At 48.8% G+C, this 23,486-nt stretch overlaps 1 protein-coding gene and 1 pseudogene across 6 annotated transcripts in view; one reads left to right on the top strand and one right to left on the bottom strand.

Moving 5' to 3' along the window:
• Positions 1-1,965: 1,965 nt before the first annotated feature.
• On the bottom strand, positions 1,966-2,756 carry LOC116665396 (annotated as a pseudogene).
• Positions 2,757-2,854: 98 nt separating this feature from the next.
• PDE10A (phosphodiesterase 10A) overlaps positions 2,855-23,486 on the top strand; it is a 537,273-nt gene continuing 516,641 nt past the window's right edge. For 2 of the 6 annotated variants that reach the window (XM_032485325.1, XM_032485331.1), the window contains exon 1: positions 3,627-4,716. In XM_032485325.1, the coding sequence (XP_032341216.1) occupies positions 4,611-4,716 (106 nt within the window). In that variant the 5' untranslated portion in view covers positions 3,627-4,610. Of the gene's footprint in view, positions 3,395-3,625; positions 4,717-23,486 lie in introns of those variants that run through there. The other 4 variants (XM_032485330.1, XM_032485324.1, XM_032485326.1 and 1 more) reach the window with 3 other exon arrangements.

Raw genomic sequence — 23,486 nt, 5'->3', positions numbered from 1 at the left:
TAGCAGGGCCTGGCAGCGGAGCACTGGGCCTTCCAAACTACCCGCTCCGCATGCCTCCGGGTCTCCTCCATGGAGCTCCTACCAGCCTTCCAGGCCGGCCGTGTGAGCGGCCCCCTCCCGCCTCCAGCCCAGCACACAGCCCGGCCCCTCTCGGGCCCCTGCTCCTCTGCCCTGATCTGAGCCTCAGGGAGATCCGGGACTCCAAGCTCTGGCCCCCAGAGCTCAGTGGCTGTTGAATGAAGGTCGTGTGTGACACATTGACTGGGCATTCTAAAGTCAGAGGAACTGGATGTGTCCTTGCAGGGTGAGAAGAGGTGTGAACACTTCTCTGAAGAAGTGTGGTCTCTGAGGACACACGTCAGCATGGGGTCCCCTTTGGCTCCACGTGGCCCAGGGCTGAGGCACGGCCTTTGGTGCCCATGGCAGGCTTAAGGCTTCGTTAAGAAAGAAAAGACCAACAGGGAGAGAAAAAAGCAAAGAGTCGGTGAGAGAGAAGCAACTGAAGAAGAAAGCGAGTGGGGAGAGAACGGAGTCGCCCGGGGGCCCCGCGACGTCCTGGGCCGGGGCCCGCACACTCTCAGCTGGCGTTTTCTTTGGGGGACCTTGAGGCAGAGAAAAGGCCCCTGCCGGCCTCCAAGCTCACTTTCTCCTATTTGCCAACAAACAAATCAAGCATCTCCTTAATGTGTGGTGAGGTGAGGAACTTCTGTGAAGCTAAGTCTAGTTTTTTCACGATTATAAGCAAGGGCAAAAATCCCTGTCATCACGGAGCCAGCATTTTAGTGGGGAGGTGGTATAAACAAAGCGAAAAAGCAAACCGCCAGGAGGAAAGCAGAGCGAGGCCGGGGGACGGGAGCGAGCTAAGCGGCAGGCGAGGTGGCTGCTGGAGGCTTCTCTGAGGAGGCCCCAGAGTCGAGGTGAGAAGGAGGAGAACTCTGTGGCTTCAGCAGAAGAAGGGTCCAGAGAGGAGCCGCAGATGCAAAGTTGTGAGTTCTGGGGAAGGCCCGTGGGGCCGGGGACCAGGAAGGACAGGCCAGAGAGGCACGCAGATCACTGCAAGGACTCGGCAGCGGAGGACCTCAGTGGAGAACTGCCCTTGGCCCTGGGCCGACGGGGCGACCGCCGAGCTGGGCGAATGTGAATTTCACTGAGCAGCTGCCCAGGGCTCCCAAGGCGGACTTGTTGGCCTGGGTTCAAGAGCTAGTGAGAGGGGAGAAACCCGCGGCAGGCCCAGGGCAGCCGCTGTGAAGGGGAGAGAACTGGACGAGAGCCACGGAGAAGATGCGGTCAAGAACTGTTTTTTCCCCAAGGGATAAAAGACAGTGTGTCCCAGGAGGGAAGGCACAGCAGGACTTAGGAGGGGATGCGGAGCGAGCCCGGAAGGCACTTCCTCTAGTGGTGAGAGGGGTGGGGGCCAGGGCCCAAGTGGAGCAGTCGCCTTTGTGGGCAGGAGCTCGGGGAGAAGGCCACGTGGGCAGGCAGCCGCTCTGACAGACTGGGCGGAACCGGCTCTGAAGGGATGGTCCCCAGGCTCCCTGAGGTCAAGTGTCATCTGGCCGGCTCACGGGTCCCAGGGTAGCACAGGCGCTCAGCTTCACCTCAGCTGCAGTGTCCTGAGTCCCGTGGAAGCTTCTGGGCGCGTTTGTCAAGCTCCCGCAGGAGCAGGCGCCTGAGAACTCCATTCGGTGGGATTCCTGGCAGCGCCCCCGGTGGTTGGCGCCGCTTCCCACTCCCTGCCCGCGTGGGCCTCGCCGTCCCGCTGCTCCCGGCCGCAGCGCGCGAGGGGCACGAGCCCAGGGATTCCCAGAGAGCTGGGCTCGGGTGGGGACCCCGCCCCGCGGTCCCCCGCAGCGCACCCCTGGGGTTCTGGAGGGGCGAGCAAGCCTGCTTGGGCCGCGCAGAGGGCGGTGACACCCTCGGGTCCAGGCACTGCCCAGCGCCACGTGGCCGCTCCCCTCCCTGTTCCTAGGTCTGGGTCTCAGACTGGCCCTGGCTGCGCCCGCGTCCCGCCTCTCCACCGTGCTGGCGCTGAGCGCTTTGCGTTCTAGCATTGCAGGGGCAGAAAAGACCCCGGGGTTGGAGGGGCGGGGAAGGGCAGATCTTTAGTCTCTTCGGGGTGGTCGTTTGGGGTCCTCCCACCCACCGAGGCGAGGACGCATGTCCCCGCGTGGGAAGAGCGCCCCCCACGAGGGCGACATCCCCGCGGATCCCGCGTTCCCGACGCGCGGGCATCCATCCATTCACTGCGACTCCCGGAGCCCAGCGGCGGCCCCAAGACACAAACCGAGTCTATGAATGGGAAGAGCGAGAAAAGCAACGTCCGTTTCCACTCCCTGCTTCCTCGCCCCCTCCCCGCCTCTCTCCCAGGAGGGCCAGCCCAGCACCAAGTGACAAGGCAGAGGCGGGGGCACTGCGGGACGTGCGGGGGGCGGGGGCGGGGGGCGGGGGCGGGGGCGAGTCTGGCTGGAGACAGCACTATTTATAAACTCTGGAGCTCCAGGACAAAGAGAGCAGATCGGAGTCCTCTCCTCCCCTAGCCCCAGAGCCCCCCCCAACCCCCCCCGCCCCGTCCCCCTCCGTCCCCTCCCCCCTCCCCGCCCCCAACCCCAGGCGGGCTGGCAGGTGCGGGGGTGGGAGCCGTCTCCGCGGGAGCAGCTTCGCCAAAGGTCCGGCTGCTGACGTCTGAGCGCCCGCTCCTGTCAATGAACAGCAGCGGCAGCCTGGGGACTGTCTGGCAACGAGGCTACAGACGTCATCGCCTCCTGTTGGACGCGCGGGGGGGGGGGGGTGGGGGGGTGTCCGAGCAGCAGCTCCGGCTTAAAGGAAAACTCTCCAAGTTCCAGGCAGCCAGGGAGAGTCGTTCCTGAGAGCACATGCACCCCAAAGCCCGGTGCGCGCAGGCACCCAGGCTGGCACAAGCGCGCACACGCACACACACACTCAAGCACACGCGCACACTCGCACTCATGTTCTCTGTAGGTGCGTGGGTCCAAAGTTGCGACCATAGGGAGGGTGAACCGAAATGGGCCAGTCTCCTCTGGCGCCTAGGGCGCTCGGCGGGGCTTTTGCGGAGACCCCCAGATGGACAGGAGGGAAAGAGGATGCCACACACGGCTCGAGTTGTCTCCCCATTTTCCCAGAAGATCAGCGCGAAAGGCAGACTGCCCGGAGCGTTTGGAAAACGCCTGCTGAGCGGAGCAGAAGAGAGGGTTCTTGGAGAGGTCATGAACTTGGGCCACCTGGACTCACTGGCAACTTGTTTTGCGCAGTTCTCAATGGAGCTCTGGACCCACCGCACTCCTGGCCCGACTGCTTTTTTTCCTTCTTTTTATCTCTTTTTTAAATGTATGAACTTGAAGGGGACAGCAAAGAGGCACTTCGCATACTTTGGCGGGTAAGTGGGCCCTTCCTTTTATCTATTATTTAACCCTTGAGAGTCCAGAAAAACTTAATTCCAACCTTTTTCCTACATTAAAAAAAAACTTACTATCATTTCCCTTCATCCTTTTTGGCAGTAAGTGTGTGTATACGCATGTGTGTAGTTTGGGGACAACACTGTTTTGGAGGAGGAGTGATGAGTGGAGGGGAGAAAAAAGAGACCTGAATGGATAAAGCTAGAAGAAGATTCAAGGGGGGGGCAGAGGAGCTGAGAGGGACCGCAGCCCACTCTAGCGCCTGAGTGATTGCCTCTGGCCACTGCTTGGACCAAGTTTCCCAGCTCCTTGCGAAGGCTGCCCTCCAGCTGCAAACGGATGCGGTTGCTTTGCTAGACCCAAAGGGGGCCTCAGGAGGTGACCAAGAGGCGCTGCAGCTGTGCCCCCACCCTCCTTCCTCCTTCCGGGGCTTCCTTCCTCAGTTCTGAATGGGGACAAGACCCCCTCCCCACTCTTCCCACCTCTGGCCTCTGCTGCCACTCTCCTCCATCCTCTCCTCACCTCCCCCAGCCCCCTTTGCCAAAGCTCATGTGATGTCACAGAGGAGGAGGAGGGGGTCCTGTCCCCCTAGCACCTGAGGGCATCACCCCATTGCATCCTGCAGCATTTTATTTTCTTCCTTCCACCCATTTTCCTTGCAATCCATGGAAAACTGCCCCCTCCCAAACACCAGAACTACTGCCACCCACCCCACCCCAGGCCACCAATCCTTCAGGGACATGCAGAGGTCCTGGCACAGCACCCAGCCTAGCCCCCTCCTAAACTAGAAGGAAATCATCTGAGCGGCCAAGGAGGCTCTCCTTCCTGGGTTTTGGGGTCTCTCCCTCTGGGCTCACCCTTCTAGTGGGAAGAAAAGGAGGAAGGAGGGAAGAGAGAGAGAAAGAGAGAGAGAGGGAGAGGGAGAGCAGACAGCCCCCTAGACGTCGGCCACACTGGTGAACTGACTGTAGGATCTCTGAGCCGCCGGCCCCTGCCTCCTCCTGCCTTTCCTGCCTCTCCAAAGTGCCTTCCCTCCTTAAGCAGCAGCTCCTCTCCATCAGTCTCCCTCCCTGGTCTCTCTTCCCCACCCCTTTCGCCTGCCTTTCCCCCTCCACCTAACCCCACCTTCACTCTCCTCTCCGAGGGGGGAGGCTGGGGGTGGGGAAAGAGCATCCCAGAGCCCCAGCCCCGGCAGAGATGTCGAAGAAACGCAAAGCCCTGGAGGGTGTAGGAGGTGGAGGAGAGTCCCCGCTCCCAGAGGAGGAACCCACTGCCTGGTTTGAGGGCAGCAGCGAGGAGCAAGGTAGGGGGCGGGGGAGGAGGGAGAGGGAAGAGCCGCCGGCAGGGGAGGTTTTGGAGTTGAGCTCCTCTGCAGGAATGCCAGCCAGCCTCCTAGGTCCCTGTGTCAGGGCAACTTGAGTAGACTCTTCCCCCCACAAATGGGATTTTACATGTGTCTCCAGGAAATTGGGGGTGGGGCGGGAACGAGCTGATTAGGCTGACGTGGGAGACCCAAATTTGGATGAACTTGCAACTCTGTGGGGAGGGGGGTTGAGATGAGAGTGGAGGCCGGAAGAGGCCAGGCTATGGATGGGAGATTGCCGGCCTTGCTGTCACATCGTGGGGGTGACAAACTGTCCTGTGGATGTGTGGCCTGTATTGACGTCTGTGTGCAGGACACCTGTGTCTGGAGGGTGGGGTGCCGGACTGTCCCCTAGTGTCTGTTGCCGGTGGGGGCAGCAGGAGGAAGGCTGCTGCCCCCATGCTTCTCCCATCCAAGGATGCTCAGGGTTGCGTCATGTTGAATCCTCATCCCCTGCACAGGCAGCCCTTGGCTCCCCCTGAAGTTGGAGGTGAGGTCTGAAGCAAATCTGGTGATGTGCTGTCATCTCGGGGGGATGTTGTGGTCAAGGCAGCTGGGGACTCCTCTGCCTAGGATCGTACCCAGAAAAAAGTGAAGATGGAAAATTTCCTATGGAAACAAAAGTGATACTGGGATAGCTGATTTCCACATCAAAGAAACCCAAACAGACACCTTTTATTTCACTTAAAGCATTCTGAACTGGGTCCACAGTAGGCCCAAAGGAGCCAGTCAAGCTTCTTCTGGGCTGTAGCTAAAATCCAAAGGAAAAATGAACCGGATGCAAATGTTTTGTTATTGATTATTGCAGAGGAGGTGAGAGAGCACGAAGGGGAGTGATCTGAACCCAGGTGGGTGGGGAAATTGTGTTTTGGGGTTGCTTCTCTTTCCTGAGTGGAGCCGTGTGGTGGTGTCGGCAGGCGCAGGTCTGGGCAGGGCACTTGGGGACCGGGCGTGTGTCTCCAAAATGGAGTCCGTGGCTCTTCTCCCTTGACGTCATGAGAAACACAAAGTCACAAAAGTCCTTCCTGCACAGACAACATGACTGTCTGTGTCCACTTGGAACCCTCTGCGTGGCCTGTGTGTGTGTGTTAGGGCGCAGTCTGGATCTGGCTGTCCCTGGGCAGTGCGTTCTGGATCTCACAGAGCTGGGTGGCAGTGGTGCTGCCTCGCTCACCTCCAGAGCGGCTGATTTCAGGGACTGCCCGTGTTTGGACTTTCTTTGCTCAGTTATGATCTTAGAGCAAAAGTCAGTGCATTTCTTCAATTCATTTTTACTGGAAAAAAATGGCATTTGGTAAGAATTTCAGATACTGCAAACGACTATCTGAATGGTTGGTATTTTTCCATCTTTGGGGAGAGTAATCCGATATCACTGTGGGTGTCTGACAAAGTCATCAGCTCCATCCTCTGCGTCTGGTTTTGACCTGAGGGTTGCTCTCAAAGGTGCACACCATCTCTTTTCCGTTAAGCAGCCAGCGAAGTCTATGGGACCTGACGCCATGGAAAACAACAATCTGGATACATTTTATGCCATTTTTAAAAATAATTAGGGAATGCATGGCTGCCAGTTATAAAAAGAAATAAGAATTCTATTTGAACAAACATTTATCTCCCTTTTGTTGGAAACATGTGGTATGAGAATTTCAAAAGCTAGGCTTGAGGTCCTGCCCTGACAGCAAGAAAATCCCCACTTTCTCTCGTGTGACAGGGCCTGACTGGACCACAGGCAAGTGCTGTGCCTGCTTCACTCAGAGATTATCGTAATTTTGAAGTGACTTGTACAAATTGCTTTTGTTAGAGCTTAAAAATATCTAATGATTTTACTGTATCCTTTGCATTTGGCAAATAACAACGCTGCTGGGTAATTGCCTGTGAATATGTAACTGCAGAAGCCAGTGCATGTGTAAGCACTCAACTCAGACGACTGTGAATGCCTTTCATTGGGAAATCACAGCCAGGGCACATGCCTAACGTGGTGGGAAGGTCTCTACATACACTGGAGTTGGGAGGCCAAGTGGAAACCGGGGTTTGGGTGACTGGTGGTCATGCACCTGTGCCGACATGCACAAGGACCCCTCCACATGGTTAAGGAACTGGATCTCACCACGTCTCCAACTCGAGGCTGTTGTTTCTCCTTCGGGTCTCTTAGCCAAACTTAACAATGCGTGTGCTGGAGAACAGAGAAAAGCGTTGACGTCAGGCTTGCTGACGCTGAATGTGAAAAGAGGCTGAAGCCTCGACAACTTGGAAGGCCGACGTATTTGTTCATTTCAACCATTGAAAGTACATTACAGCGTGGATTAGATTAAGGCAATTGGAAATTAAGTTTCAGCGGGAGTCATTGGTTTCAAGACTGTCTGTCAGCAGGTTGGCTTGGTCTAAAGTTTTAAACAACCGTTAGGAGTGCAGGCGGCCTGGAGGGGGTGTGGTGGGAACTCTGAACGTCAGAACAGAAAACCGCTTCTCCTTTTGACGGCCTCACCTGTTACTGAAGTAGGCCGCAGTCACGGGGCTGGTGTCCCCTCAGGCCCCGTGTGGGTATTTCCTGTGATGGCTTCTATCTTGTTAATAGTCCTCTTCAGGAGATCTCTTATGGGATGAGGTAAGACGGTGAATGGGCCATTATGAACACACATGAATGGTTTCCTTTTTCTCCCTGACCTATTTGTTTAGCTGAGTCAAGGGGAAATGCAGTCCACTGTCCTAGTCTGGCTGAACATTTCTTTGGATGTCCATCAAAGTTATTCAACATGTGTGCGTGCGTGCGTGTGTGTGTAAAACCATGATCAGAATACGATCCTCTTGGGGCCCCCAGCTGGCTCCGTGTCCAACATGTGCTCAGGCACTACTGATGGGAGATATTTGCATAAAAGGTTAAACATACAAAGACTTTGTCTTTACAACTCAGAGAAATTTCCTGTGCAGGTGCACAATGCTGGTCACAGTTTTTGTTTTGCTTTGCTTCTCCTGTTCTTCATGGCTTTGAACTCAGCCTTGAGGGTGTGTTACAGTGTTCAGCTAGCTGTGAAGGTGACGGTTGTGTCGAAGACCAAATGGGAAGAGCTTCTGATGAAAATGCTAAGTAATTATACTTGCTGATCTGATCCCATAAGTAGACACATCTTTTTTTCACTCTCTTCACATTTTCCCTTCACATTGGTTCCTTTCCAAGGATTATTATTTACTTAGAAACTTAGGCTTAATCACAGGATATTTTGTTAGTTACTCTGCACTGAGATATCACATTAAACCCTATTTTCCATCACTTACTCTCTAGTTAGAAACCTATTCTCTTAGCCCCTGAAGATTCTTTAGTTTCTCTAAAATTCCATCTCCATTCTTTCCCTTCCCAACTCACACCCTCCTTGTTCTATATTTTTTTGTCTTCTGGTTTTTACTCGCATGTCTTTTAAGATGATTTTCAGATCTAAAGTGATGTCAGCTGTGTGCTATTACATTCAGTTAATCTCATGAGTATTTGAAAAACAAGTAGTTTCTATTTTTGAGGAGATTGGTTAAGATCCTATCCAGGCCAGTTTTCTGGGCTCCTGCCGCTGTCGGCTGTAAAGTCACCCAGAGGGGAGCCTCTGCAGCGAAGGAGTTTAGGGCAGGTGTGAACAGAACCCACCAACGTCTCGTGCTTCACGCATCTCAGATTTCTCGAGCTGCAGCGAAACTGTCCGGGTGGTTATGCCTTCATCTGACGAGCTAATGACTCAAGTCAACAATGGTTTCTTACAATCGTGTTCCTCTTTGACATCGCACTGGCTTTTGCACTTTGTGGCTTCCCTGTGCTATTAACAGGTCGTCGGCTTTTGAGGCATCTGGAAATGGGGGCGGGGGAAGTAGCATGGATTCTGTGCCTCTAAAACTAGTTGAAGGTAAACATCTGGACTGTTAGCTGACCCACATCTACATGACCCCCTAAAACCAGTTGGAACGATTTTGTTTCCTAACAGATTAATGTTTCTTAGAATAGTTGACCAGATTTTCAAGTTATTAAGAAATAATCTTTTATAGGATTATTTATAATCACTAGTATAAAAGAATGAGCATGGCCCTGGGATGAAGGAATTGATGGTAAACAAAACCTCACAAGCTCACATTCTACAGAAACTTGATGGCAGAGAGAGTTACAGTTCAGATATTTTTCACTTCTCTCCTTAGTTTCTCCAGCCCCGGCCAGAACGGCCATTTTGCCCTCTGGTGCCCCAAAGACGGTTGTGGAAAAAGGAGAGTTCGGGGAAAAAGAAGTTCAGGAACTCAGAGAGGCATGCGGGAGTGAGTCCTCACACTTGGACCAGGAAGAAAGTCACACGTGTCTGAAGGATGAAAGACAGGCGTGTTGTCTGCTTCCTTGTCTGTAACATCAGAAGGTAGAATCAGATGACCCGGACGGCCGAATTTCTAAGACTTTGATTAGGATTGTGTGGAAAAAATGGAGAAACCATAGCCAGACTCCAAACTAAATGGTGACTCACAAAGGAAGTGGAAGAGCAGCAGTCCTTACTGACCTGGAGGGGTGGGGACCTCAAGGCACTTAGAAAGGGCAGAGTTCGAGCAGGCCGGTGGCCGGGGCAGTGCTTTCTTCCCAGAACCACCCGAAGCTCTGAGTGCGGCCGGGTGTTGACACAGGGCACCTTCTGATCTACAGTTTGGCTGCAACTCTGTGTTGCAAGCAGTTCTGTCTATCCTCTGATTTGCCAGCCTTCTCCCTGCTACCCACAGGCACCCCCCTCCTCCCACCCGTGGAGAAACAGGATTGTGAACAAACAGAGGTGAGGGCCATGCAGCAATGCTTCCTCCAAGCGCAGCCGTGACTGCGCCCAGCAGTGCGAGTGCAGCCTTTGCTTCTCAGGTAAGCAGGCACTCCCTTCACTTTGCTAGCCGATGGAGGATCTTCCGTGTAAGAGCAGCTCAGCTGTGATGTGAGATCCTTGTTGGGAGCTCTGTAACTTTCTCTTTTCTTCTCTGATGAATACAAGATAGCGATCGCAGTGATCAGCGCTGTATTATACACACACACATATTATACACACGTATGCAGTGCTCACACGCACATGGTGAAACCTACACATCGCCTGGGGATGTACAGAAAGGACGCAGAGTGTGTCCTCCTACCCCGTGCACCTTTCCAAAGGTCACCAGTGGTACGAGGTTCTTATGACACCAACCAGAAATATTCTGGATGTTTACAGTCGTCCCTCAGTATCCGTGACGAATTGGTTCCAAGACCCACAGTGGATACTAAAATCCGAGGATGCTCAAGTCCCACGGCTGACCCTCCCCATCTTTGATTCTGCATATGCAGAGTCAAGAAGCTGTGCTTGGGTAGCTCTGTATGTTCCCACTGGGAAAAGTCTGGATGTGAGGGGACTCGTGCAGTGCCAGCCCTGGTGCCCAAGGGTCACCTGTGCGGAGTCGCCCGTGCAGTCTCCCCGTTCCGACACAAACACAAGCATCCTGCGCGTGCTTTCCTCCTGTCCTCTTTCTTTATTGACTTCCCCAGAGTTCGGAAATTTACCAGCCAGTATGGATCTCTGCTTCACTTTCATTGTCTGTGTAGTATCCACGGCACAATGTAGCACAATTGGTTTAATTCTTATTGAATTATCAGTCTTTCGTTTTCCTAAATAATGCTGTAATAAGCAACCACACAGTCATTTTTGAGCAGATGTATAAATTTATCTGTCGGTAAATTTCTGGATATAGAAGTTGAATCAAAGAGGTGACAATGGTTTAAACTCCACCAAAGGCTTATTTGCCACACCTGCCCCAATTTTCTCAAGCAGCTTTGACCTGCTATCCCTATGGGTTCTACCCTTTGGGGACGTAACATTGGAGTGTTTTGCAAAGATATGCGTGCTCCTCAAGACAATGGAATAGAGCTCATGGAGGCTGAACGGTGCTGTTGCGGGGAGCGTAGCTATGATGCATTTGAGGACTTACGGGACAGTTTTCCTTCTCCATCTCCGCTTACAGCAGACTTGGAGGAACAGCATTGTGTTCAGTCCATCTCAGTTACTATAAATGGGCGCGCATTTGTGATTTTGCAGTAATTTATGTGATAACATAGAAAGAATTGTGTTATTTCAAATGCATATTATTACAAAATAGGATACGAGGACACTTTCTGGGAGGACCCACAGAGACTATAATTGGTACGAGTATTAATTCTGAAATCTCACGTAACTGCAGTGCTATGTCTGGGTTGTGTGGCTCTTTTACATTTTATTTACTTGGAGATTCTTAAAAGTTGTCAGTCAGACTATGAACTCACAAAGCGCAGGAGGAACGTCTTCACTGGTGTGTTTCCATAGGGCTTCAGCTAGAACGGAGGGTTCCCGTCGCGCTCACTGCTTCAGCCCTGCCCCGAGGACAGTGCCTGGTACGTCGTAGGCACTCAGTGATTTCTCTTTGAGTGAAATGATCAGTGTTTCTGCAACTAAGGCAACTTGAAGTATTGAGTATTTTATTTAGTAATGACTGGGATAATTCTGCTTATAAATGGCGAGAGAGAAAGGGGGGTATTTACATTGAGCTGAAAAAGCCCTTTCATTTGTGAAAGAACACTGGCTCTGAGATGAAGCCCACACGGATGATGAAAACATAGCGTCGTGTATTTATAAAAATAGTTTTCCTTGCGACTAAATGAATTGTAAGGTATTAATGCCTGGTACTAATGTGAGAGAAAGTAGGGACATCTTCCCTTCTCCCACTTTTTATCTCGAAAGTGTCACATCTATAGGGAAGCTGCAGGAGGCAGACAGCGTGTGCTGATGTCCTCGTCGCCCAAGTCACCAGCATGACGATGTGACGCAGTCTGACTCCATTTCTGACGTTTGGCTGCTGACGATTTCCAGATCCCACCCCCCAGCTTCCCGTCTGCTCCAAACCTGGGCAGGGTGATCGGAGAGCCCACGTGGTCCTTCCCTCGGTGCCAGTGGGAACTCAGTCCGCACAAGGCCTGACCCCTACATGAGAACCCCCCCCCCCACTCAGCACCCCCAGGGGCCACAGGGAAACTCACACCTGTTGGCTCTAAGGCATTTTCAGACACGCCTGGGGGTCTGCCCTCTCCCCTAGGAAAGCCTCATTATGGGAGCAATGGACTTTCCCATTCCCTCTTGAAGCACGTGTGGGCTCACCTGTCTCGACTTCTGAACCAAATTTTGGATGAGAGTTCCCCCTTGCTCCTAAGTGACTGTGACAAACTGGCCAAATCTCCTCCTCCTCCCCCCTCCTCCCCTTCTTTCTTCTCTCATAACTATTATTATTTTTGGCTGAACCCCTGGAAAGTTATTTGCAGGCATTATGATGATCTAGAGGCTTCAGATTTATTTCCTGAAGAGCCAGACATTCTCCTCCAGGACCAAAATCCAACCACCCCACGGAGGACATTGGACATTGATGTAATATTGTTTAGTGCGAGCACATGTTCAAATTTCCCCAATGACAGCTTTTTTCTTCTTCTTCAGTCTAGGATCCAGTCAAGAATCACATGTGACATTTAGTTGTCACATTTTCTTTAATCGAGAAATGCTGTATGGCGTTGACATTTTTGGAGAGTCTAGGCCAATTCTCTTTTAGAAGTTCCCAATTTGGATTCATCTGATGTTCCCTAAAGATCAGATTCAGGCTGAACATTTTGGACAAGGATACTATCTTGGAGACAGTGTATCCTCTCAACGTGTCACATCAGAAGATACAAGATGTCAGTTGGTCCTATTATTAATGATGTTAAGTTTGATCACTTGGTTCAAGTTATACCTGCCAGGCTTCTTTCTATATTGAAAAGTAGAAACAAATGATTATAATTCACTACTTACGCCTAGCAAAATACCCGCCTACAAGTACAAAGTGTTGAACACTAAAGTCTAGAGGAAAAGTCAATTCATAATTACATAAATTTAGATTTTGCTTACGTACCAATTTTTCTTTTTAATTGTGCTATAACATTTTTAGAATGTTCACTTTCTTATGTGAACAGCCTAGGTAAGTCTTAGGTGAACAGCTTCGTCAGTGTTAACATATACACACCCAGATGAAGATACAGGACATTTCCTGCATTCCCGAAAGTTCCCTGTGCTCTGTCCCAATAAAATCCCTTCTCAGATGTAACCGCCACTCACTATTCTGAACCCGACAGCCATGCATTCATTTTCCCTGCTTTTGGACTCACATTTATGGACTCAAACAGCACATGCTGTTGCGTCTAGATTCTTTTCTTCAACATCCTGCCTGTGGGCTCACCTATGTTGTTCCAGTGGTTTGTTCTTTCTGAGTGCTGCGTAATGCTGCATTAATGTTCTACAATTTACTTGTTCTTTGTACTAATGATGGGTATTTGGGTTACTTCAGTTTAGGGGTCATTACAGATAAAACTGCCATGAAACAACTTGTGTACATGCCTTTTGGTGGGCATAAAACTCGTTTATTTTAAATAGATATACTACGCACTAGTTTTTGTAGGCATTTATAAAATGTTCTTTATCAGTCATTGGAGCCCATCAATGAAGGTGTTTTCTATAAATATGTCTGGATATTACAAACCTTACGTTATTGAGAAAATCCCTGATGCAGTCCATGCACTTTAACATGGCAACACTTACAGTCCAGATACATGATCCTGAGAAGTGAGCTAGGTCTTATTCTTAAGAGTAAAAGTCTGTGTGTAATTTCGATTCATGAATCTAGTTATTCCTCTCTACCATGGATGCTGAATTTGATTCTCATTCATTTAAGTAGTATATGGGGCTTGCCCTGCTGGCTCTGAAGGAGGAGGTGTTGAGAAGGAAGATGGAATTTCAACCAAGTATGAAGTCCTGAGGTGAAGTTGCTCATAAGGTAGACCCCTTTACTTCTGTTTGGGGAAAGCTCACCCAACTTAGGAGTCTCTGCCTGTGAAGGTCCATAACTTCATTCCAGGAAGGGACGTGTAATCAGGAGGGCTCTGTTCTCTTTGTTCTCCTTCCCAGGCTACCCTTGAGCACCGTCATGATTTCCCTTTCTGCCTCTTTCCATTTTTTTGCATCACTCGCCTGCCTTTTCTGAGGCTTGCCTGGGCTAACTGTGAAGCAGAAGGGAAAAGGGCCACGTGTGCCTTGACCCCACCCCTGCCCTGCGATGATAAAACCCATGTTTAATTAACAGGTGCTGCTGCTGGTAGACGGAGGATGTTTCAGTCATCCTAACGTTTGGCTCCAGAATACCTCTCAGGAGGAAACTGTCTTTGTTTGGAAAAATACTTTGATGCACACGGATAGCGGAAGATGAGACCCTGGGAAGTCAGGTGCAAGGGTTTTGGTTGCTCCAGCAAAAGGCAGAGTCCTGAGTGTAAAGAAAAGAGAATGTGAGAGAGACAAGAGAGGAGGAGGGCACGGGCGCCAGCTCAGAGGAGGACCCCTACCAGGGGTGCAGTGACAAGGACTCAGAACCCAGGAGTGACTGTTAGTGACTGTGTGTTAGTTTGGTGGGTGGTGTAGGCTATACCTCTGGGTGTCCTCAATTCTTGGCAAGTCTACCAAATTCTTAAACATCTCATTTGTAAACGAAAACCGACGAAGGACCTGAGCCTCATGTCTGGGATGAAGAGGAGTAGACCTGAGCGAGCGTGTGTGGAAGCGGCAGCCAGACACAGCAGAGCTCGTGGTCCTGGAGTGTCTTTAGGACTGTTGGTAAGGCTCTGGGTGTCTCCAGGCTGTAATATCATGCTGTTCATGGCACATCTCTCAGTCTCAAGCCCTGACTTTGGGCTGTATTTAGTCATATTTCCCCCTTAACTTGAAATTAATTGAAACATTTGGGTTGTAGTCACAGCCTTGTCTCCTGTTTTTAATATGGTGTCACCTCTGGCTTGACATTTAGCTAAAGATTGCAAGGCATTGTTAGAACCCTGGTTTCACTTCAACCCAGTGGATCTCAGTGACCCAGTCTAAAATTGCTGGGATCGAGTCCAAACTAGCTGCCTATCTTAAACGATTGAAATGATAAGTAACATGTAAAAATAACACTAACTTACAGAGCATGAGGAGTTTTCTTTCACCTCATTATGAATGTCCAAAGTATACAGGGAAGAACACTTTGTCTTAATGTACAAGAAAAATCAATGGTCAGCTGATAGTGTGTTCATTTCCTCGGTCCATCTCTCTGCTTCATATTAAGCTACTTTCCCATCCATTCCCTTCAGTTTTTGTTGTTCAGTCTCTTCGATTGTCAGACTTGAGGTCACTGTTTTCTGATGGTCTCCAGTGCAAAAGAGTTGCAAAGTGGGGCTGAGATGTTGCAATTCCAGAATTTCATGAAGTTGGTGAGAGTGATGCTGGGAATAGCTTCATTTATGTGCTAAATCATTAGAAATTAGTTAGACTTTTATCTGAAGAAAGAGAATCAGCAAGGATTATCCTGTGTTCCCACTAAGGTATATTCTGCCCCATTCTGTTCTATTTGTCAAGCATCTTCTGAGTAAGTAGCCTGTGGTCCGTGCTCAGTGCTGGCCCCACAAGGTCCTGGAGCACAGTCTTGGGTCGCCGTGGAGACGTGATGTTCCGTGCAGGACAAAATGCTACCTGCGATTTTCTTAGTGTGCTTACTTTTTCATAGTCTGCCTTTCCACACAAGAATATGTTCTTGATAAAGACGGGAACCTCTTCGGTCCTTTTTTCTGGTGTACCTTTTGCAGGTAGAGTAGAGCCTGGCAAATATTAAGTGTTCTGTAAATGTTTGTTGAATAAATACATGAATGAATGATTGAACTCCCTTTTTAATGGAACCTTTCTGTAGACCTAGGATGCACAGGATGTTCTGTAGAAAAAGGCTGAGGCAGACTCTCAGAAGCCCCTCTAAATGGACTCTGTGCCCCCAACTCTCCTGCTTCAGTCCGTCTGTGTGCTGAAGGCTCTCTCAGTGACAAGGGGCAGAATACAAAAGAACCATCTTCAGTGGGAAGGAGTTTTCTTGGAGTCCCCGGGCAGTGCAGGGACCTGGGGTAGAGTCACAGAGCACTGGGGGCCTCTGGCCTTGGACGTGGCTGCTTCACCTGCCTCCCTGTCCCCTAGTTAACAAGGTGAATGGCAGCTCAAAGTCAGGCCTTAGGACCTCGGAGCAGAGAGGAAAGAAAACCCTAACCCTGCCAGCCTGGCCCAGATATCCCAGACAGGGCTTCTCGTTCTGACAGATGGGGCTGGCTCTACCTCCAGAAGAAAGAAGGAATTGTGTGCATCAAACACACAGCCAGCCCTGCCCCTCCCTCCCAAGTGCAGGAAGCCCCGTCACGGCCCCTTCACCAAGGCTTCCTTTACGCTCTGGTCAAGTACAAACGCTCTCCTTGGGCACGAAGCTCAGCCACGCTGTGGTCCCCAGGAGATTTCCATGTGATAATGGATGTGCTGGTGCATTGTCAACTGAAAACAGCGACACAAGGCTGAAGCCTTGGTATCTTGTGTGTTCCTCCCATCCCTCCCCCTACAGGTACCCTCCCATCCAGCAAAAATGATACTCACTTTTGGTGCGTGCTTATCAAGTTTCCTCTTCCCAGAACCGCTATCCTCCACTCAGTCAGTCTTTCTTTGTGGAAGCCTTCCACTTCCTTGGAGGTCCTTCTGAATTTCCACCTCCATCTCCATTGGCGGGGGGGCGGGGGGGTTGCCTTTTCCTCCAGAGTCTAGAGCTCTGGGTGGTCTTGGTTTTAGGCATTCACCATATTCCCTGTGGCATGAGGATCATTTTTATAGGTTTGGGCTCCCTCGTTCTCTCTCTGGCCTGAAAGACTCCAGAGAAGAGGGGCTGTTTCACACACGTTCCTGCGCTGATTAGAATAATTAGTTAGCTCGTGTCAAAAATGTACATGAAAGTGGAGGAAAGAAAACCACCCATATTTGCATCAGTAAGAAGCTCAGCATTGATTACTAGTGGCAGTCTGTAGATGCTGTGGGAAAGCAATTCTAAAATTATTCTGAATTCTCGTAGCATTACTTAAGAATTACTTAATAATGCAATAGACTAATTCAAGTGGAGTTTTGTAGATAGTAGAAGGTAGAAGGGTAAAAATTTTTTGCTTCATTGACTGGTTTACAAGGTGACTAATTCATAAACAAAAATGCTTAAGTTTTGCTAAGAAATCCTGTCATGTTATTGAAGAAGGAAATTGCCCAGATACCCAAGAAGATGAATTGTGATAAAGAAAAAAAACTTACCTGGAAAACTGTTACTATATTTATAAATTAAGACTAGTAGTGCCCAGTCATTCTATGTTTACTTGGCTATCTCTGTAAAAGTTCTGTCCTCACCCATCCTTGGATGGTGGTCTTGGACTCATGCTGTTGTCAGAACAACTTTAATCTTTCAGGGTCACCTTACATCTTTAGACTGCCAAGCACTGTTGGGTATTTATTCAGAATGTTTGTTTTTCAGACTTTAAGCTTTCGTTAATATAATACCCTCCTTAACAACGCAGCTGACCTCAATAAGCCTTCTTTGTAACTTTCACTCACAAAACATACGCGGGGACCCTTAGAGACCTCAGTTCCATAACATTTTGGAATGGTCTCAACCAACATCTTTCAAACTGTGAGTAGCAACCTATCTGTGAGTCATGAAATCTGTTTTTACTAAATCTAACCCATATTTCTAAAAACTGAATAGAACGGGGGAGATCATGAGTGAGAAGATGAGGGGGAAGGCAGAAGAGGGGAGGAGAGGAGGGAGAGAGCGGAGAGGAAGCAGGAGGGAAAGAGAGCTGAGAATGAGGGAGGGGCAGAGGGGAGGGGGACGAAGGGAGACCAGGGGACAGAGTGTCGGGATGAGGCCAGCAAGGGGCAGGTGTTATATAGTGACTTGTGTGTGTGTGCGCGTGTTTGGTCCTATTGTGAAATAATTTTCTTATTTTGAGTTGAAAAAATTATAAAAGCCCTGGTCTAGATCATATTTTACAGATGCTTTGGAGACAATGGATAGCCCACAATGCCAGAATTGTTAGGACCCCTTGGTGAAAAATAATACATAATTTGAATGAATGAATGCAAATCTCTGTGGACTGAAGTTTGTCTGTAAGAGGGCTCTAGATTGCCTTTGTTAATTGCAGGCAAAACCCACTAACATAGGCGCACCTGCCGGGCCTCCATTCCACGTAGTTTATCACATCCCTGCTCTGACAGCCATGGTCCCCTCTCTGCTTACGGCCACCTAACACTGCTTGTGGGAGCTTTGGCTCCCTGGCTAGGAGGAAAACTTGTAAGGGCATGACCAAGTCTTTACTCCAGCTATTCTTCCCATAATGAGCACAGAGTAGGTGTTCAACAGGTGATTTGATGTTAGTGACCGAGAGCCTGGAACACACCTGAGCCATGGGTCCCCGAGCGATGAGGGGCCAGGAGAGGAAAGAACTGGAGGGCAGGAGAGAAGGTCCACACTTGGGTGCTCCTGTTGGGGCAGATCAGAAGGCAGTGCAGGGAGCCTGAGAGCCGCTTGGAGGCAGCCATGCGAACCCCTCCCCACCGTCACCTTCGCTTTGCCAGTGGCCAGCCCCACCAGTAACGCAGACCCTTGTTTCTCAAGGGCTCCACCTAGTGAGTAGACTGGAATGTGCTCTGTCTTCTGTGATATAATGAAAGACACACTCTCCTTTCTAAAATCATTTTTATGTTCTTGAAAACCTTTTCACGCCTAATTCGCAGTCTTTCTCTGCTCGGGGAGTAATTATCTGTGTGTGTTTCTTTAAGTGAGGTTCTTCCAGGCTCCCTTTGTTGCAGAGCGTACCTTTTCCCTTCACCCCCTCACACCCCAGGAGGCTGGGCTTAGCTTCTGATATTTATGCCTTGATTGCTACTTTGCCAGGTATCACTTGCTATTTCGTACTTTAAAATGTTTTAAAGTTAAATCAGAGCCAATGTGATGGGTACATATAGTTCTTTAGTTTTCTCCTCAAGTATGAAATCTTACCACTCTATATTTGAGAGGTAAAGGGGTGAAATAATGAGATAAATAAATAAAAGCTTTGTGGCTGCCTACATGCCAATTTGCGAAAATTAATGCCAAGTTATCTCTGCAAGTGTCTGGAACAGCTGTGGTTGTCAGTACTGCTTCAACCCCCAGGTCTGATGATTTAAACTTTCCATTTCTCTTTTTAAAAATTAGAGGCAATAAATTACTATTGTTTTACTCCCTTGCCTCCCATCGGCAGTAAAACCTTTATGTAAAACTTGGTTCTTAATAGGTGAGACACCATTAACAATTTGGGTCTGACTTTGGATCAAGGGAGAAAGAAAAGAAAATGAAAACTTGACAGTCACACAATCACATGTTTACTCTGTGCAAAGCACCAGAGAATTGCAGTGGGTGATGGGCCAGAAGTTATCTTCTTAGCCCTCAAGGAATTTTCAATCTTTATGGGAAGATGGGAGTATGTTACAAGAGCCATTAGATGAACAACTTCTAAGAGCCATCCAGAGGGTTGCCGAGGTTTCTCGGAGGGAGAGATCCGTTTCCCCCAGCCTTGCGCGCGTTGGATCACGGAGGACCTTGGACTTCCCGCTTGACGTGCTCATTGGATACTGAGGAACACATTCCTTGTGTCTAAGCACGTTGGGTCTAACAACCAGCGTCCACTTTTGCGCAATTTTCTTTCTTCATTTAAGAGATTTCTTCATAACAATTTTCACTAGATTCAAAAAGGGGTCTGTCTGATTCATGTTCTGATCATCTTTTCTCCAATGCATTCTTTGCTGTGATTTCATTCACTTATTCTTGAATAAAAAACAAATGCTTTAGGAAAAATTCAAAAGATACAAGAGCTGTGTAATGAAAGATGCCTCCTTCTGAGTTGTTTAGTACTGTTTCAGAGTTTTCTTCTTACAGATATCGCCCATTTCCTCTACGTTCATTCTTAGGTATATTTATCCTTTTTTTTTCATTGTCGTTATAAATGGAATCATTTTTTCCACGAAATATTTTGGAGTGGTTTCTTGTATATGGTGAATGCTATGGATATTTAAAAAATCAGTTTAAAAGATTGAAATAATCTTAAACCTACAGAAAAGTTGCAAGTACACTAGAAAGACCTTTTTCCCTTGGGCCATCACCCTGAATATTTTAGCGTGCTGCGAGCTAGGGCATCCTTTACACGAACACAGTACAACCCACCGAGTTCAGAAATGAACATCGATACAGCCAGATGCCATCTAACCTTCCACTCCATTCGTGTTTTGCCACTTGTTCTAGCAACACCTTTAATAACCAAAGGAGCGGGTCCAGAACCACACACGGCGTTTGTCTCTTTGGTTTCCTTCAGTCTGGAGCAGTTTCTCAACCTTTCACGGACGTTCGTGACCTTCGTGTTTTGGAAGATGACGAGCAAGTCATTTTGCAGCGTTTCTCTTAGCTTGAGTTTGTAGACTCCGCTGTGCCAGTGCAGAGGACTGTCATAGAAACGATGTGTTCCTGCGCACCTTAACCGGAGGCCTATGAGCTGAATTTGTCCCCTTAGTGAAGAGGTCCACTCTGATCACTCAGCCAGTTGATTAAGGGAGTGTCTTCCCAGTTTCCCCATTGTAAGCGACACTTTCCCCCTTGGGAATAGCCAGAAATTCGTGGGAGGGGACTTTGATCCATGTAAATATTCTTTTCCTTTTCAAACTATCAATTATTTATTTGTTGATTTATATGAGTTTGGACTCTTGGTTTCCTATGTTTTCCAGGGGGTTACAATACATTACTACACTATTTATTGTGAACCTCAAATTGTCCCATATTTGGCTGGTGGGAGCCCCTTCAAGGTGGCTTCTGCATCTTTTGACACATACATCTCTATCTCAGTCTTGGTCTCTCTATTCATCTGCATAGAGAGGCCCAAGGATGCCCACACACGTATAAACACACTGACATCTGTGTTTCTTTCTATATTTATCTCTGCTCAAAATCAGGAAGTTCTACCAACACCTTCATTCCAACCCAGTGTCACAAGGTTCATTCTACATCGTCTCCTTTTCCATATTTGTAACTCTCTTCTCTGATAGTGAGAAACCTGGCTCTGTCTACACCTGTGCGTTGTTTGATCAATTTTTCGGTGTGCGGCTGATGCCCCAACACTGCTGCCACCCCGTCTGCTGTGTGGACGCTCTCCTCCTCCATCCAGGCTCTGACACCCAGGTCCCAGCACCACAGCTTCCCCGACTCTTCGCCTTGGCCAAGCTGCTCATCTTGTCTGTCCTCAGCTAACAGCTTGGGGACTGAAGTGTTCAGGGAAGGAGTGGGACGAGGACGAGGAAGAGGATGGGAAAGAGGAGGCGTGCAAAGGATATTCGATTCTGATTTCGTGCCCACATACCTTACTCACTTCTGTCATTTATATCTATTTTCCAGATCATTTTTCCCAGTACCTTAGGGAGTCAGTTACAAATAATGTCAATTACACATCCCCTTTCCAAATTCTGCACCTCCTTTCTTCTCCCCTGTTTGTACTGCTCGCTACTTCCAGGAAGTCACTAAGCATTGACCATGATAAAGACGTTATGGTCTTGCCTACACATAGCTAAAAAGGCAGTATCTCCATTAGCAGATGTCATTTTGATAGAATATTGTATAGGAATTTCCCTGAATAAGTGAGATTTTAAATCCTACAGCTTAATGTTTGATATACAGAAAAAGAAGCTCAAATGGTGATTAACTGGTTAATAATGAATGAATGATATTACCTTACAGAGTTGTTCTGAGGAATAACTGCGTCAACGCACATAAACAGTGAGAACAGTGCCTGGTATTTCAGAAGCACTTAATGTTTACTATTACTGTTGTCGATGTTGTTGTTTTTCCAGAATGGTCCAAATAAACCACTGGGACTAAAGAGTCAAAAGAAAAAAAAAATAGACTTTGTGGGAAAGCTGCTTCCGCTTTCTCACTTATCATAGGACTTACTGGCTTTCAGGTGAAGACAGGGACATTTTACCAAGATGATCTTTCTTAAATGCAAATCTGATCACATCACACCTTTGTATCAGACCTTTAGACAGATTCCCCTTGATCATAAATCGCCCAACGTGGTCTGTGAGGCCCCGAGGGCTACGACCTCTGCCCGTCTCCAGCCTCGCCTCCGGTCTCTAGTGAATCGTTTTCTTCTTCATCAAAAGTGGACACTGGGTGTAGAACTTTTTATCAAATGACTTTCTGGCTCCTACAGATATAATCATACCATTTTCACTTTTGATCTATTGATTGTTTTCAAAACATTTTAAAGTTCCTGGTTCACAAGGAAGCTCTTGGTTAGATCCGACTGAGCTTTCCCGTGTCACTTGGTCAGGGTAGGGGACCTAAAGAACGACACGGACCTGAGTACATTTCCCTCCTTGTTTCCTCCTCGCTCTCTCTCCCTTCCTCCCTCTCTGTCATGACAGCTCACCGTGGTTAACGTCTTAGAGTTGCATGCCTGATTCTGCTTCTCCTTGACTGAAAAATAGGCAGGGTCTCTGGCCCATCTTCTAGAAATGCATTTGGGTAGGGGACTCCTGTTGTGCTGGGCCGTACAGAGCCGTTTTGGCGTGTTAGTAAGGCTTTCTGCTCATGCTTCGTCAGTGTGAGTGACCCCACCCCACACAGGCCGGTAGGTTTGGATCCAGGTGCTTTATAAAATACAACAATGGCCATGCATTTGTTTTGTGTATAGCTAGCTGATTTGGGTGCAGGTACACTACACGCTGTAAAACCCCTCACTGGCAGCGGGCTTCCCGATGAGTCATCTTCGATCGCGCGCTTCTCTGACGGTTTCTCAGCGCCGTCACCCACTCTTCCTTCTCCATCGTTTCCAGCGGAGCAAGGACACTGTCACAGATCAACGCACTTGACTTCAACCGTCTGGGCCACTTTCCTGTAATTTTTGGATGATTGTCAGTGTGTTTCACCCACATTGTCTCCTCATCTTGGGTATCTCTGAATGCTCTAGAGGCGAAGTGTCTGCACCAGGATTCCTGTGTGTACATTTAATGCTCACATCCACATTCTGTGAGTCTGTGGGGAAAACAGCTGCCTGCCTATTCACCCACTTAATAAAACGTGGGCTACAAATGCATACACACAGACTGTGGACGGGGGAAGCCACACCTGGGCAGTCATTGGGCCATCTCCCAGGCAAAGGTGGCGCCCAGGTCCCAGAATTAAAGGAAGATCATCTGGGAAAATGCCCCAGATGTTTCTTCCTTCTGCCCTTTGTCTCCTGTGCAGATGTCATTTCTTAATTTAAATCACCCTTTCCCTCATGTTTGTTTTTAAGATGCTTTTCATTGTTTAGGAAAGAAGAGTCATGGATTTCAGAATTTATGGCAGCAAAATAATTTCTTCCTCTTTCTCTGCGTCCAGATTCCTTTTCCCTCCCATCTTGCAGCTGCAAAACAGCCATCGGAGCAAGATTCAAAGTCCAGAGCATGTCTGAGCATCAGTCAGGCCCCTCGGTGGACAGTGAGCACTTTATCACCCCAACCCGGCCCGTGGGCTCATTTAGCTCTGGAAACTCCGGAGCCCGGTCTCCATCTCTCCTCTGAGGGCTGCAGAAGACCTCATGGTGAACATTCCGTGCCCGGCCCACACTGCCCGTCTCCCTCTTCTCTCTCCTCCTCCTCCCGTTTAGTCTTTCTCATGCGTTTATTTTATATTTTATTTTCTTTTGCTTTGCAGTGTGCATTTCTGTAAGCATAAATTTTGGGCATAAAATCACGAGAGCAGGAGTA

Source organism: Camelus ferus, chromosome 8, assembly GCF_009834535.1.
Source record: "Camelus ferus isolate YT-003-E chromosome 8, BCGSAC_Cfer_1.0, whole genome shotgun sequence".
NCBI lineage: Eukaryota > Metazoa > Chordata > Mammalia > Artiodactyla > Camelidae > Camelus > Camelus ferus.
The sequence above is the reverse complement of the archived record's forward strand: the minus strand, read 5'-3'. Positions and strand labels throughout refer to the sequence as shown.